Source organism: Scyliorhinus canicula, chromosome 3 (genome assembly GCF_902713615.1).
Source record: "Scyliorhinus canicula chromosome 3, sScyCan1.1, whole genome shotgun sequence".
NCBI classification, from domain to species: Eukaryota; Metazoa; Chordata; class Chondrichthyes; order Carcharhiniformes; family Scyliorhinidae; genus Scyliorhinus; species Scyliorhinus canicula.
In genome coordinates this window covers 9,361,665-9,377,962 of record NC_052148.1, presented here as the reverse complement: position 1 = coordinate 9,377,962, position 16,298 = coordinate 9,361,665, and the positions used below count along the sequence as shown (strand labels likewise).

The 16,298-nt window shown below is 49.6% G+C and overlaps 1 protein-coding gene across 6 annotated transcripts in view; it reads right to left on the bottom strand.

The window, feature by feature from the left end:
- The window catches only part of si:dkey-33c12.4 (uncharacterized protein LOC560112 homolog), an 82,772-nt gene that overhangs the window by 29,354 nt on the left and 37,120 nt on the right, over positions 1 to 16,298 (bottom strand). For 5 of the 6 annotated variants that reach the window (XM_038793107.1, XM_038793108.1, XM_038793109.1 and 2 more), the window contains exons 6-10: positions 15,047 to 15,130; positions 9,331 to 9,579; positions 8,629 to 8,754; positions 5,794 to 5,842; positions 1,672 to 1,762 (exon numbers count right to left, since the gene is read on the bottom strand). In XM_038793107.1, the coding sequence (XP_038649035.1) occupies positions 1,672 to 1,762; positions 5,794 to 5,842; positions 8,629 to 8,754; positions 9,331 to 9,579; positions 15,047 to 15,130 (599 nt within the window). The remainder of the gene's footprint in view (positions 1 to 1,671; positions 1,763 to 5,793; positions 5,843 to 8,628; positions 8,755 to 9,330; positions 9,580 to 15,046; positions 15,131 to 16,298) is intronic. The other variant, XM_038793111.1, reaches the window with a different exon arrangement.

Sequence of the window (16,298 nt, the reverse complement as noted above, 5' to 3'; positions counted from 1 at the left end):
TTAGATACAGAGTAAAGCTCCCTCTACTCTGTCTCCATCAAACACTCCCAGGACAGGTACAGAACGGGGTTAGATACAGAGTAAAGCTCCCTCTACTCTGTCTCCATCAAACACTCCCAGGACAGGTACAGAACGGGGTTAGATACAGAGTAAAGCTCCCTCTACTCTGTCTCCATCAAACACTCCCAGGACAGGTACAGAACGGGGTTAGATACAGAGTAAAGCTCCCTCTACTCTGTCTCCATCAAACACTCCCAGGACAGGTACAGCACGGGGTTAGATACAGAGTAAAGCTCCCTCTCCACTGTCCCCATCAAACATTCCCACGACAGGTATCGCACGGGGTTAGATACAGAGTAAAGCTCCCTCTACACTGTCCCCATCAAACACTCCCAGGACAGGTACAGCACGGAGTTAGATACAGAATAAAGCTCCCTCTACCCTGTTCTTCAAACACTCCCAGGATAGGTACAGCACGGGGTTAGATACAGAGTAAAGCTCCCTCGACACTGTCCCCATCAAACACTCCCAGGACAGGTACAGCACGGGGTTAGATACAGAGTAAAGCTCACTCTCCACTGTCCCCATCAAACATTCCCAGGACAGGTATCGCACGGGGTTAGATACAGAGTAAAGCTCCCTCTACACTGTCCCCATCAAACACTCCCAGGACAGGTACAGCACGGGGTTAGATACAGAGTAAAGCTCCCTCTACACTGTCCCCATCAAACACTCCCAGGACAGGTACAGCACGGGGTTAGATACAGAGTAAAGCTCCCTCTACACTGTCCCCATCAAACACTCCCAGGACAGGTACAGCACGGGGTTAGATACAGAGTAAAGCTCCCTCTACACTGTCCCCATCAAACACTCCCAGGACAGGTACAGCACAGGGTTAGATACAGAGTAAAGCTCCCTCTACACTGTCCCCATCAAACACTTCCAGGACAGGTACAGCACGGGGTTAGATACAGAGTATTTTTTTTTAAATTTAGAGTACCCAATTTTTTTTTCCCCAATTAAGCGTGGCCAACCCACCTGACCTGCGCATCTTTGAGTTGTGGGGGTGAAATCCACGCAGACAGGGGGAGAATGTGCAAACTCCACACGGACAGTGACCCAGGGCCGGGATCCGAAAAATATACCTTTCTTAAACTCCAAAATGATACTGAATGGATTCCAGCACCAAGGTTCATTCAGTGGTAGTATTCCCATCCGAGTCCAAAAGATTATGACCTGCATCTGGACTGAGCACTCAATCAGTTCAGCCATGATCTGACTGAATGGCAGAGCAGACTCAAAGGGCTGAATTGCCTACTTCTGCTCCTAAATCCTTTGTGCCTATGATAATTCTCCCAAAATCCCTGTCAACCATCACCAAAACAGATTGTCTGCTCATTCGCTGTTTGTGGGAGTTGGCTGTGTAAATTGGCTGCCACGTTCGCTGAATTCCAATAGTTGTTAGGCTTCAGAAATACGTCACTGGCTTGAAGCCCTTCGTGTGGCTGACGGCTTGTGTGTGAAAGCAGCTGTATAAATGCAAGTGCTTGCCTCCGTCTTACAAGCTTCTGCAGTGACTGTCAATAACGCGTTGGACCACGACCGACATCACTCCACCCTCTCACAGACAGACAATGCTGGCAATTTTAAAGATTGCATACAGACTCTTACCTATATTCCTCTGGATCATATTTAATTGCTTCTGTAAAATATTCCACCGCGTCTCCATAGCGTCCTTCATTAGCCATACTATTACCTTGCACTGCAGAGGGGAAACAAATTAGCCAGTCAGCAACTCCACTTAATAAGAACACAAGCACATCCAGAGTAACGAAGAGCCATTCAGCTCATTCGACCCACTCGAGACCGGGTTGGGTCCCAAATTGGCTGAGGGCAGAAAGGAGGCAAGAGGAGGAAATTCATTGCCTGAATTCCCCAGACCAATCACCACCCTCTTCTCATACAGTGTGAAGCTTTTGTTTCCTCTGACATTGGTATTCTTGTAATTGTCCTGATGAGTGCAAGACACAAAGCTTCGACAAAATATATATTTTTCAGACATTGGATTGGATTGGATTTGTTTATTGTCACGTGTACCGAGGTACAGTGAAAAGTATTTTTCTGCAAGCAGCTCAACAGATCATTCAGTACATGGGAAGAAAAGGGAATTGAACAGAATTCAAGAAAATAAAAGAGAGCGGTTAGTAATAATGTTAGCTTTAGAATTAATTTTTAAAAGGTTAGAACGAGTATAAATAAAGTTACAAGTGGATCTGTTGGGGAGAGCCTGCAGAGAGTCGCCTCGCTCCGGCGCCATCATCTTGAGCAGACATACAGAAGTATTGATTAAGGTTTATTCGTATTGGGGTTTATTAGAAGCAGCAAGATCATGAACAGAAAAATGGCTGGGTGACTCCAACATAGGGAGTGCACATCCTGTACTACGTGGGAATTCCAGGGCTCTTCACATGCTTTGGATAACCGTATGTGCAGGGTGTGCCATCAGTTGCAGCAGCGTGAGCTCTGGGTTTTGGAACTTGAGGAACAGTGAGCATCACCGAGGTGCAAAACACGTCTTTCTGGACTTGTGGGAGGAAACTGGGACACCCGCAGGAAACTGCCGCGGACACGGGGAGAACGCGCAGACTCCACAGAGCGGCCCAAGCCGGGAATTGAACCAGTGTCCCTGGCGCCGTGAAGCAACAGTGCTAACCACTGTGCTGCCCAAACAGGGGCCGGAGTGTGGCGACTAGGGGCTTTTCACAGTAACTTCATTGCAGTGTTAATGTAAGCTTACTTGTGACACCAAAAAAGATTATCCATTAGGTTGAGAACATGGTAGATAGCATATTTATACATTGGCCACCTCGCAGCTTAAAGGTACGCAGGGAAACTGGCAGACAGTGCAGGAATCCGGAGTGCATTCCACACTCCAATTAGTATTCAATTCTGGCAATTTAGTGTGGCCAATCCACCCAACCTGCACATCTTTGGGTTGTGGGGTGAGACCCACGCAGACACGAGGAGAATGTGCAAACTCCACACGGAGAGTGACCCGGGTCTGGGATCGAAACTGGGTCCTCAGGCGAATTGACATTCTGAATTGTCCCCGTGTACCCAAACAGGCGCTGGAGTGTCACGACTCGGGGCTTTTCACAGTAACTTCATTGCAGTGCTAAATGTAATCCCACTTGTGACACTAATAAAGATTATGATCTGCCAAACTTTGGTCCATTCTCCTAGCCTATCTTTATCTGTCTGTAAAATCTTTATCTCCTCTTCACTGCCTGCGTCGCCAGCTATTTTGGTATCATCCGCAAATGTTGCTATGTCACACTCTGTCCCAGCTTGCAGATCATTTATATAGATGTGAACAGTTGAGGTCTGAGGACTGAACCCTGCGGCACCCCGCTGGTTACAGTGCACCAGCCAGAGAAGGACACATTTATCCCAACCCTCTTCTTCCCGTCAGCCAGCCAATCCTCAATCCAATCTAGTATTCTACCCCCAATCCCCTGCAAACTCACCTTCTGGATGAATCTGTTATGTGGCACCTTATCAACGTCTTCTGGAAGTCTAGATATACCACATCCACAGGTTTCCCATTATCCACCTTGCTGGTTCTGCCCTCAAATAACTCAAGACAGTTTGTCAAGCATGACGTACCCCTCATAAAACCACGCTGACAATGGTGGATTGAGCTTTGTCTTTCAATGTTCAGTCATCTCCTCCTTAATGATTGATCCCAGCAATTTCCCCACAACAGAATTCAAGCTAACCAGTCTATAGGTTCCTACATTTTGCCTCTCTTCCTTTTTGAATAGGGTGTCACATTAGCATGTTTCCAATCTACCAGGACCCTTCCAGACTCCAAGCAATTCTGAAATATCATAACCAATGCACCCACTTTCTCTGCTGCCGTCTCCTTTAATGCCCTAGAGTGCAGGCCATCAGGTCCCAGAGACTTATCTGCCCTTAATCCCATTAGTTTATTCAATACCATCTCTGTAGCGATGGTTATTGCACCAAGTTCCTCTGCACTAACTGTAGTTTTGGGAACATTTTTATTATCTTCTACCGTGAACACAGAGGCAGAATATTGGTTCAGTGCCTCCGCCATCTGTGTTCCCCATTATTACCTCACCAGTATCGTCCTCTTAAGGGCCAACATTTACTTTAGCTATTCTCTTCCTCTTTATATACTTGTAGAAGCTTTTGGTAGCAGTGTTTATGTTTTCTGCGAGTTTCCTTTCATAGTTCATCTTAGCTTAGTTACGGGAATAGATAGGTGTTTCTGCAGTCATGGACATGAACTCAGGATGCGATGGTGCCAGGGTCAAGGATGTCACTCAGCAGTTGCAGAGCTCCCTGTGGGGGAGGGTGAACGGTCACCAATTGTGGCCCACATTGGTACAATCTACCTAGGCAGAAAAAGGGATGTGATCTTGCAGTCAGAATTTAGGGAGTAAGGTAGGAAATTAGAAATCCGGGCCTCAAAAGTCACAATCTCCAGATCATGGGCAGCAGGGTAGCATGGTGGTTAGCATAAATGCTTCACAGCTCCAGGGTCCCAGGTTCGATTCCCGGCTGGGTCACTGTCTGTGTGGAGTCTGCACGTCCTCCCCCTGTGTGCGTGGGTTTCCTCCGGGTGCTCCGGTTTCCTCCCATAGTCCAAAGATGTGCGGGTTAGGTGGATTGGCCATGCTAAATTGCCCGTAGTGTCCTAAAAAAAGTAAGGTTAATGGGGGGGGTTGTTGGGTTACGGGTATAGGGTGGATACGTGGGTTTGAGTAGGGTGATCATGGCTCGGCACAACATTGAGGGCCGAAGGGCCTGTTCTGTGCTGTACTGTTCTATGTTCTATTCCCAGTACCATGTGCAAATGAGTACAGAAATAAGAGGATAAAGTAGATGAATGTGTGGCTAGAAAGAAGGTGCAGGAAGCCGGACTTTGGAAACTTGGAACACTGGGACCAGCTCCAGGTGAGATGATGTCTGTTCAGGTTGGATGAATTGCACTTAAATAGAGCTGGGACTGAGTTCCACACAGGGTGATTTGCTGGTGCTGTTGGGGAGGGTGTAAACTAAATTGGCATGGGAGTGGGAAGCTGAAGATAATATCGGAGGAATACTAAGATACACAGAATACTGGGACAGATAGATGGCGCTAGAATAGAGAATAGGAGGTTTATCAGTGGGGTCAGGATAAGGAAAAAAGCAATAAATTCTAAATCAGGATTACTGCGTATGGATGTGAATGTATGGAGTGTGGTAAATAAGATTGGTTACTGGCAGATTGCCATGTGGAATTACAGTGTTGTAGCTATGGCAGAGGGCAGGAATGGGTGTTAACTATTCCTGGATTCAAGGTGTTCGGGAAAAAAGGATAGGAAGAAAAGGGGGAGGGTGGTGGTATTGTAAAGGAGAACATCGCAGTGTTGGAGAGAAAGGATGGACCCAGAAAGGTAAAGGACAGAATTGATTTGGCTAGGGCTTCACACCCCTTCTTTCCTCATGTCCCTGAACCCTCACATCCTCCCTCTCCTCCAAAGAACAAAACAGCACAGGAACAGGCCCTTCGGCCCTCCAAGCCTGCGCCGATCAAATGTCCTTTCTGGACCAACTGCCTGTATCCTTCTACATCCCGTCTGTTCATGTGCCTATCCAGATAAGTCTTAAAGGTCCTCAGACTCTGTCAATGATCTTCACCCCACAAGTACACAAAGCTCTCCCTCCATTAGCAGTGCTCCCAGCCGGAGACCACATGATCCCCAACCATGACTTTTGCCTTACCTGCTAATTCAAAAATTTTGTCATTCAGAGTATTCGGGTCCACAGGTTGCTGACAGCGGGGAGAAAGAAGAAGTGATTAAAACACAATCGCATGACTTGCGTTAATACAGCACTCTATCTCCGTGAAAGGTGTAAAGAATATTGCACAATGAACTACTTGATAAAGTGAGTCTGGACTCAAGGAAATTCCACAGACAGCAAAAAATGCTAAAGATTGAGAGAGGGATAAAAACAGAAAATGGAAATACACAACAGGCCTGGCAGTGTCTATGGAGAAAGAGAGTGTTCTTTCATCAGAACTAGGAGAGTGATGCTGAAGAATGGGAGGTGACCTTCTCCTTGTGCAATACCATGGGATCTTTTCTCCCCACCCGGGGGGGGGGGGGGGGGGGGGGGGGGGGGGGGGGGGGGGGGGGGGGGATAAGGCCTCAGTTTAAGGGTGAGCCTGAAAGATGGCATCTCCAGTAATGCAACACTTCCTTAGTGCTGGCAAACCGCAGGCTAGATTTTGGGAAGTCCCATAGGGTTTGAACCCATACGATTTGAAACTGAGGCAAATGTGTTGCCAACCAAGCCACAAACAAAGGTTCTCCTGAAATGTTCTATCAACACCCCTCATGATTTTGAACATCTCTATCATGTCTCCTCTTGTCCTTCTATCGACCTCAGCTTCCCTCATCCCTCCACATTACAGACGTCTCGCATCCTTATTTTTACACAAAGATTGGTGGAGTTGCTGATAGTGCCGAGGATTGTCAGAGGAACATGGAACATTACAGCGCAGTACATGCCCTTCGGCCCTCGATGTTGCGCCGACCTGTAAAACCACTCTAAAGCCCATCTACACTATTCCCTTATCATCCATATGCCTATCCAATGACCATTTGAATGCCCTTAGTGTTGGCGAGTCCACTACTGTTGCAGGTAGGGCATTCCACGCCCTTACTACTCTCTGAGTAAAGAACCTACCTCTGACATCTGTCCTATATCTATCTCCCCTCAATTTAAAGCTATGTCCCCTCATGCTAGACATCACCATCCTAGGAAAAAGGCTCTCACTGTCCACCCTATCTAATCCTCTGATCATCTTTTATGATACAACAGGATATAGCTAGATTGGAGACTTGGGCTCAGAAGTGGCAGATAGAGTTAGCTGTGAGGAGAGGTTGCATAAACTAGGATTGTTTTCACTAGAGAGACGGGAGGCTGAGGGGAGACTTGATAGAGGTCCACAAAATTATGAGAGGCATAGATAGGGTGGATAGTCAGAGGCTTTTTCCAAGGGTGGAAGTGTCAATTACACAGGGGGCACAGGTTCAAGGTGAGAGGGGGAAAGTTTAAGGGAGATGTGCGGGGTAGGTTTTTCACAGAGAGTGGTGGGTGCCTGGAACACGCTGCCAGAGGATGTGGTGGAAACAGGCACATTAACAACATTTAAGAGGCATTTGGATGGGTGCACGAATAGGGAGGAAATAGAGGGATGCGGACCGAATAAGGGCATCCTAGGATGGAGGGCCGAAGGGCCTGTTCCTGTGCTGTACTTTTCTTTCTCCTTAAGAATGTTAAATGCCAACGATTGTTTCCTCAACATGCATGAAGTAGAATCTGACATTCAAGCAGAAGTTCCGAACTCTGAAATCAGGGTTCACAATGCACGATAATAGCTGCTACAATAACCGTTCTCTCTTCTCAGCCACCTGATCCCTACCCACAACAGGGTGCCACAGGTATCAAGCAAGGTCAAAATCAATCTTCCAGTTTGATGCCCCTTTCTGTTCAACCATGATCAAGTAACCCATTGCCACAGACACACAATCGACCTTGCGTAAAATACTGCAAAATTGCCATGAAATTGCGGCTTATCAAAATTCTCACTGCCCATATTCTTCCCCTCATGAAGGTCAGTTCACTCATCATGTTCCGTCTGCGAATGCCTCCAGTTGTAAATTTGGCCTTCAAGCCAAAACGCCACTCTCAGCGGCACTGGGAAATACCAGCCACGAGAGAGGAAGGGAGACCTCAGCCATGGACTGCGGCAGTTCAAGAAGGTGGCTCAATATCATCTTGTCCGCCGCAATTAGGGTACAGGCAATAAATGCTGGCCTGACCAGCGGCACCCAAACCCCATGAACGAATACATTTTGAAAAACTTCTGTGCTCCTCCAAATCTGGCCTCTTGTTCATCCCGATTCTAACTGTTCCATTATCAGTGGCCATGCCTGGCCCCAAGCTCGGGAATAATTCTCACCAAACCTCTCCGCCGTCCCCTCATTAAAACCCTCTCTCTTTGACCTGGATTTTTAGGGGCAGCACGGTGGCACAGTGGTCAGCGCTGTTGCTTCACAGAGCCAGGAGTTCCAGGTTAGATTCCCGGCTTGGGTCACTGTCTGTGCGGAATTTGCACGTTCTCCCCGTGTGTGCGTGGGTTTCCTCCGGGTGCTCCAGTTTACTCCCACAGTCCAAAGACGTGCGGGTTAGGTGGATTGGCCATGATAAATTGCCCTTAATGTCCAAAACGGTTAGGAGGGGTTATTGGATTACGGGGATAGGGTGGAAGTGAGGGATTAACTGAGCTGGTGCAGACTCAATGGGCTCCTTCTACACTGTATGTTCCATGTTCTATGTTTGGTCACTTGTCCTAATCTCTCCCTCTCTCTCTCGCAGTACCAAAGTTGATCTGATTACGTTCCTGTGAAGTGCCTGGAGATGATTTTACGGTTTATAAAGCAAGTTCGGGTTTTGCCAGATCGGCACTAAGAGTCCGTGCCGCCAGGAGGTGAGCAGCAGCTCTCTGTGTAGAATTATCAAGTCAGCATCGGTCAGAGGCTTCCTCACCTCTACTTTCTTTTCACCTTTTCTTTTCTCGCTTTCCTTCCGCTCAGCTTTAGGTTTTATATTCATTTTACGTTTTATCTGGTTGACAGCTTTCGACACAAAAGTACTGTTCATATCCAACTCATCCTGCAAGAGAGGCAGACAGTGTCAACAGAAACATGCTGCTCAGACCCGCGAACCGCACCCCCACGGCCACCAATTCCAACTTCAACAAGACAAACGGCAGAGCTGATTCCCTTTACCCTTGCTAAATATTACAGCCGGTTAACAGGGTGCTAGAAGCAGAGACAGAACCAATAATCAGGACTGTGACAGCGGGAAGGGAGGACAGGAGAAACCGTTTCCCACTCAAACCGCAGCCAAGTTACCAGGAAGACAATGTGGAGGAGGAAGAGGAAGATCAGGTAGTTGTAGTTCTGGAGAGGAGGGTGGGGGAAGGAGGGGAGGTCAAGCGAGGGTGGCGGCGGAAAAGGTAGTTTTGATCCAAGTGGGGTCAGCTTTATAGATCCAATGGTCATCCCTTGCTTTCAGATGCCCTTCAGAGATGCAAGAGAGGGGAAACACTAGGTCCCAAGAAAGGGTTGCAAGTCGCCCACCACCAAAAAAGAAAGGGAGAAAATTTCAAATCCCTTAGCACTTCTCCAGAAAGTCACCAGAGCTTACTCCTAATCAGCTGGAGTGCTGCAAAGCCCAGGTCCTTACCTCGGATTTATACACAGATTTAGCGGCTGCGTTCTCATCCTCACCCACTCTATCCCTCTTCGCTTTACTGTCTTTAACAGTCATTTTCACACTATCCTCATTCCTAATGTTAGCTTTGTCGGAGCTCTGCTTTTTGCACGCCGAAGCCCCTTTCTCAGGAGACAGATCAAGACCATGTTTAATATTGCCACTCACTTCTTCGTCATCATCCTCTCCATCGCTACAACTTTCTTTCTTTGATAAAACTTTCTGCAGGCAGAACAGATCCAACATTAGATAAAACGTTTCAGAAATGTTTCTCACGTCAGCATAAACTCTCAATTGTCGCACAATTTGAATCGGCATGGACACTACATTGAAACAGGCAGCCAGGCACATCACCGGGGGGGGGGGGGGGGGGGGAGAAACATGTCTGGGCTCCAGCATAACAGAACTGTCACAGTTCAGGGGGCCACTTGGCCCTCATGTCTGCTCTGGCTCAATGTGCAAATCACCTTGTGCCATTCTCCTGTCTTCTCCCAGTAACCATGCCCACTCCTATTTTGTATCTAACTGTTTAATTCCCTTTTGAATGCCTTGGGCGGCACAGTGGTTAGTACTGCTGCCTCACAGCGCCAGGGACCCGGGTTCAATTCCGACCTTGGGCGACTGTCTGTGGAGTCTGCACATTTTCCCCGTGCACGTGGGTTTCCTCCGTGCGCTCCGGTTTCCTCCCACAGTCCAAAGATGTGCAGATTAGGTGGATTGGCCATACTAGATTTCCCCTTCAGTGTCCAAAAGGTGAGGTGGGATAACGGGGTAAGTATGGGGGAGTGGCCTAGGTAGGGTCTCTTTCAGAGGTTCGGTGCAGACTCGATGGGTCGAATGGCCTCCATCTGCACTGTACTGATTCCATGATAGAAATGCCCCCCCCCCCACATTTTCCTCAGCTTGCTTTTGCTTCCTTTAGCAATTCTAAATCTGTGCCCTCGCGTTCCTCATCCTTTCACAAGTAGGAAGAGTTTGTGTCCAGACCCCTCACCATTCTGAATACCTCTATCATAGCTCCTTTCAACCTCCTAGGAAAACAGTCCCAATTGCTCCAATCCAACTTAATCAGTGAAGTTCCTCATCCCGGGAACCATTCTTGCAAATCTTTTCTGCCCTTTCTCCAATGCCTTCACATCCTTCCACTGAGTGTGTGGTGGAGGTTCAGGGTGGCTTTCAAAAAGGAATTGAACGATTACATGAATTACATTTGCAGGGTACAGGGAAAAGGCAGAAGAGTGGCACCTGCAGAGAGTCTGCACTGACACAATGGGCTGAACGGCCTCCTTCTGTGCTAATTATTCTATGATTCTAAAACACAGTGCCCAGAACTGGATACAATGCTCCAGCCAAAACTAGTGTCCCATACAAGTATAACATCGATGTCCCACTCAATGCTGTGTGCTTTATTAACCACTCTGCCAACCTATTCTGCCACCTTCAATGATCTGTGTACATCAGGGCAGACTCGATAGGCTGAATGGCCTCCTTCTGCACTGTAGGGATTCTATGGTTCTACGTACACGCAGGTCCCACTGCTCCTACACCCCTTTTTAGGGTTGTAGCCTTTATTTTGTGTTGCCTCTCCAAGTTCTTCCCACCAAAATGAATAATTTACATTTCTCCACATTGAACTTCAGCTGCCACTTGCCCACTCACTCCACCAACTTGTCGATGCCCTCCTTGCAGCCCCCCGCCCTCCTTGCAGCCCCCCGCCCTCCTCGCAGCCCCCCGCCCTCCTCGCAGCCCCCCGCCCTCCTCGCAGCCCCCCGCCCTCCTCGCAGCCCCCCGCCCTCCTCGCAGCCCCCCGCCCTCCTCGCAGCCCCCCGCCCTCCTCGCAGCCCCCCGCCGCCCTCGCAGCCCCCCGCCCTACTCGCAGCCCCCCGCCCTACTCGCAGCCCCCCGCCGCCCTCGCAGACCCCCGCCCTCCCCGCAGCGCCCCGCCCGTCCCGCCCTCCTCGCCGCCCCCCGCCCTCCTCGCCGCCCTCCTCGCCGCCCCCCGCCCTCCTCGCCGCCCCCGCCCTCCTCGCCGCCCCCGCCCTCCTCGCCGCCCCCGCCCTCCTCGCCGCCCTCCCCGCGGCCCCCCCCGCCCTCCCCGCGGCCCCCCGCCCTCCCCGCGGCCCGCGGCCCCCCCGCCCTCCTCGCGGCCCCCCGCCCTCCTCGCGGCCCCCCGCCCTCCTCGCGGCCCCCCGCCCTCCTCGCCGCCCCCGCCCTCCTCGCCGCCCCCCGCCCTCCTCGCCGCCCTCCGCCCCCCTCCCCGCCCCCGCCCTCCCCGCCCTCCTCGCCGTCCCCCGCCCTCCTCGCCGCCCCCCGCCCTCCTCGCCGCCCTCGCCGCCCTCCTGGCCGCCCTCCCCGCCGCCCTCCCTGGCCCCCCGCGCCGCCCTCCCCGCAGCCCCCCGCCGCCCTCCCCGCAGCCCCCCGCCGCCCTCCCCGCAGCCCCCCCCGCCCCCCGCCCCCCCCGCCGCCCTCGCAGCCCCCCGCCGCCGCCCTCACAGCCCCCCGCCGCCCTCACAGCCCCCCGCCGCCCTCACAGCCCCCCGCCGCCCTCACAGCCCCCCGCCCTCCTCGCAACTTACAATATGTCCAAGTTTCGTATCATCCGCAAGTTTTTAAATTGTGTCCTGTACCCCAAGATTTAGATCATTAATGTATATATGTCACAAAGGCAAGGGTCCCAACAATGACCCCAGGGAAACTCCACGACAAATCTGCCTCGTGCCCAAACAACATCATAGGAACATAGAACATACAGTGCAGAAAGAGGCCATTCGGCCCATCGAGTCTGCACCGACCCACTTAAGCCCTTACTTCCACCCTATCCCCGTAACCCAATAACCCCATCTAACCTTTTTTGGTCACTAAGGGCAATTTATCATGGCCAATCCACCTAACCTGCACGTCTTTGAACTGTGGGAGGAAACCGGAGCACCCGGAGGAAACCCACACAGACACGGGGAGAACATGCAGACTCTGCACAGACAGTGACCCAGCGGGGAATCGAACCTGGGACCCTGGCGCTGTGAAGCCACAGTGCTATCCACTTGTGCTACCGTGCAGCCCAACATCCATTAACCATTCCTCGGTTTCCTGTCATTCAGCCAATTTTGTATTCATCTGCCTACTGTTCCCTTCATTCCGTAAGCTCCATCTTTGCTCACAAGTGTGCATCAAATGCCTTTTGTAAGTTGGTGCACAACATCAACCTTCTTTGTTATCTCTTAAAAAAACTGCAGCAAATTAGTTAAACACCATTTTCTGTTCAGAAATCCACGCTGACTTTCTTTAATTAACCTGCATTTTACCATGGGATTTTTCATTTGGTCCTGAATCATTGTTTCTCGAGGTTTCCCCACCGAAGTTAAACTGATTGGCCTGCCGTTGCTGGGCTCATCTTCACACCTTTTGAATACGGGTATAACATTTGCAATTCTCTGGGCCTCGGAGTCAGAGGAAGGTAGAAAAGCTTTGGCCAGAGCTTCCGCAATTCCCACTCTCATTCTCCTCGGTATCATTGGATGCATCGCATCCCGTCCTCATGCCTTACCAAATTTAAATACAGATAGCCTATTCAGTACCTCCTTATCACTTTTAAATCCTTCGCCTCTTTCACCATGGTCTGAGTAGCCATACTCCCTGCCTTTACTTGTAAATCCCTTTTAGGTGCATAATCAACCCCCTCTTTCACCACATTTTTTACTATTTGGATGCAACACACTCAAGGAAATCATGCCCCTCTTGCCCTGTACAATAATTGTCTGAATATAGACCGAGGTGGTGAAATCCCCAGTTATAACTCCTCAATAACTCCTGCACCTCTGTAATTTCCTTGCATATTTGTTCTCTACATCTTTCCTACTAATTGGTGCCCATAGACTACACCAAGCAATACATTTTAGGGCAGCACTGTAGCACAAGTGGCTAGCACTGTGGCTTCACAGCTCCAGGGTTCCAGGTTCGATTCCCTGCTGGGTCACTGTCTGTGTGGAGTCGGCACGTTCGCCCCGTGTCTGCGTGGGTTTCCTCCGGGCGCTCCGGTTTCCTCCCACAGCCCAAGACGTGCAGGTTAGGTGGATTGGCCATGATAAATTGCCCTTAGTGACCAGAAAGGTTGGGAGGGGTTATTGGGTTACGGGGATAGGGTGGAAGTGAGGGCTGAAGTGGGTCGGTGCAGACTTGATGGGCCGAATGGCCTCCTTCTGCACTGCATGTTCTATGCTAATTGCCCCTTTGATGTTCCTTAGCTCGAGCCAAATAGATTCTGGTTGTCCTCTTTCTCCTTAACCAAGTGGATGCAGTCACTAGACTAGTAATCTAGAGTCCTAGGGTAATGTTCTGGGGACTGGGTTTCGAATCCCACCACAGCAGATGGTGGAATTTGAATTTAATTTAATTTAATTTAATTTAAAAATCTGGAATTAACAGTCTAATAATAAGAATAAACCTATTATTGAGTACAAGAGTCGGCAGGTCATGTTACAGTTGTATATGACTTTGGTTAGGCCACATTTGGAATACCGCGTGCAGTTCTGGTCGCCACATTACCAGAAGGATGTGGATGCTTTGGAGAGGGTGCAGAGGAGGTTCAGCAGGATGTTGCCTGGTATGGAGGGTGCTAGCTATGAAAAAAGGTTGAGTAGATTAGGATTGTTTTCGTTGGAAAGACGGAGGTTGAGGGGGGACCTGATTGAGGTCTACAAAGTATGGACAGGGTGGATAGCAACAAGCTTTTCCCAAGAGCGAGGGTGTCAATTACAAGGGGTCACGATTTCAAGGTGAGAGGGGGAAAGTTTAAGGGAGATGTGCGTGGAAAGTTTTTTACACAGAGGGTGGTGGGTGCCTGGAACGCTTTGCCAGCGGAGGTGGTAGAGGCGGGCATGATAGCATTTAAGATGCGTCTCGACAGATATATGAACGGGCGGGGAACAGAGGGAAGTAGATCCTTGGAAAATCCAGCGGTCAATCATAAAGTACAACTGGACTTTACATTGATCTTGTTCATAAAATAGTTAAAGTTATACATGACTGCATCAGTCATAAACAGCTCCGGAGGTGCAAGTCTCTGAAGTCTACGATTTAAATTATTTATACTGTACACAAGACATTTAATACTCTGGTGCGGTCAGAATTGCAAATCTAGGTCGGAACAATGGTGAAAGTTCCAAGTGGAGTCTGGATCTGGATCGGCGCAGGCTAGGAGGGCCGAAGGGCCTGTTCCTGTGCTGTAATTTTCTTTGTTCTAATAATGCCACCCTCCCACAATTAGTTTCCTAATTTCCTTGCATCCAGGAAATATTTAATAACCAGCCCTATAATCCCTTGACCCAAGTCAGTTATAGCCACAACATTTCCACATTACAATCTTTGCCTGCAACATCAATCTTATTTACCAGGCTCCATGCATTCACCTACATGCACATTAACCCTGATTTAAGTCTTTTTTTACTTTCTCCCCTAGTCTGAATCCACCTGTTATCTTCCCATTCTCTACCCTACTGCTGGCTATCTCTCCCAATATACTGTGCACCTGGTAGTCTCTGATTTAATCTCCCAGGTCCCACACCAAGTTAGTTTATACATTCCGTTATGCCACTAGCAAAACTCAGTTCCAGCTCTAATTAGCTACAATCAGTCAGCATGCAAGATCCCATCACCCACAACGTTTATCAATACCTTAGAAAAGTGTTCTTACCTTATCTTTAACATTCTCTCCAATTTTATTCTCACTTTTATTTTCTTTTTCTAATTTTTGTTGCCGCCTTCTCTCTTTCTGTCTCTGAAGAAAATTAATTCCAGTCAACACTGAACATTGTTCGTAACGGGTGCAGCAATTTGAATATTCAGTAAATGACCACTGTGGAACTTTAAGCATGGTGCTGTGGGAAATGTGTTAGTGTTACAGACCCAGAGTAATGTCCGTCACTGTGCCAATAATGGGGTGGAAACAAACTCACTTACAAACATTGATCTGTGACTGGATCCCTGTGTAAACACAGGTACCTGGGGCCTGGATCAGACACACAATCCCTGTGTAAACACAGGTACCTGGGGCCTGGATCAGACACACGATCCCTGTGTAAACACAGGCACCTGGGGCCTGGATCAGACACAGGAACCCTGAAGGTACCTGGGGCCTGGATCAGACACACAATCCCTGTGTAAACACAGGTACCTGGGGCCTGGATCAGACACACGATCCCTGTGTAAACACAGGCACCTGGGGCCTGGATCAGACACAGGAACCCTGAAGGTACCTGGGGCCTGGATCAGACACACAATCCCTGTGTAAACACAGGTACCTGGGGCCTGGATCAGACACACGATCCCTGTGTAAACACAGTTAGCTGGGGCCTGGATCAGAGACAGGAGCCCTGTGTAAACACAGATAGTAGTGGCCTAGATCAGAGACAGGTGCCCTGTGTAAACACAGGTAGCTGGGGCCTGGATCAGACACACAATCCCTGTGTAAACACAGGTAGCTGGGGCCTGGATCAGAGACAGGAGCCCTGTGTAAACACAGATAGTAGTGGCCTAGATCAGAGACAGGTGCCCTGTGTAAACACAGGTAGCTAGGGCCTGGATCAGACAGGATTCCTGTGTAAACACAGGTAGCTGGGGCCTGGATCAGACACAGGAACCCTGTGTAAACACAGGCAGCTGGGGCCTGACTCAGAGAAAGAAGCCCTGTGTAAACACAGGTACCTGGGGCCTGGATCAGAGACAGGAGCCCTGGGTAAACACAGGTATTTGGGGCATTGATCAGAGACTGAAGCCCTGTGTAAACACAGGTACCTAGGGCCTGGATCAGACACAGGAACCCTGTGCAAACACAGGTATTTGGGGCATTGATCAGAGACAGAAGCCCTGTGTAAACACAGGTATTTGGCGCCTGGATCAGAGACAGAAGCCCTGTGTAAACACAGGTAGCTGGGGCCTGGATCAGA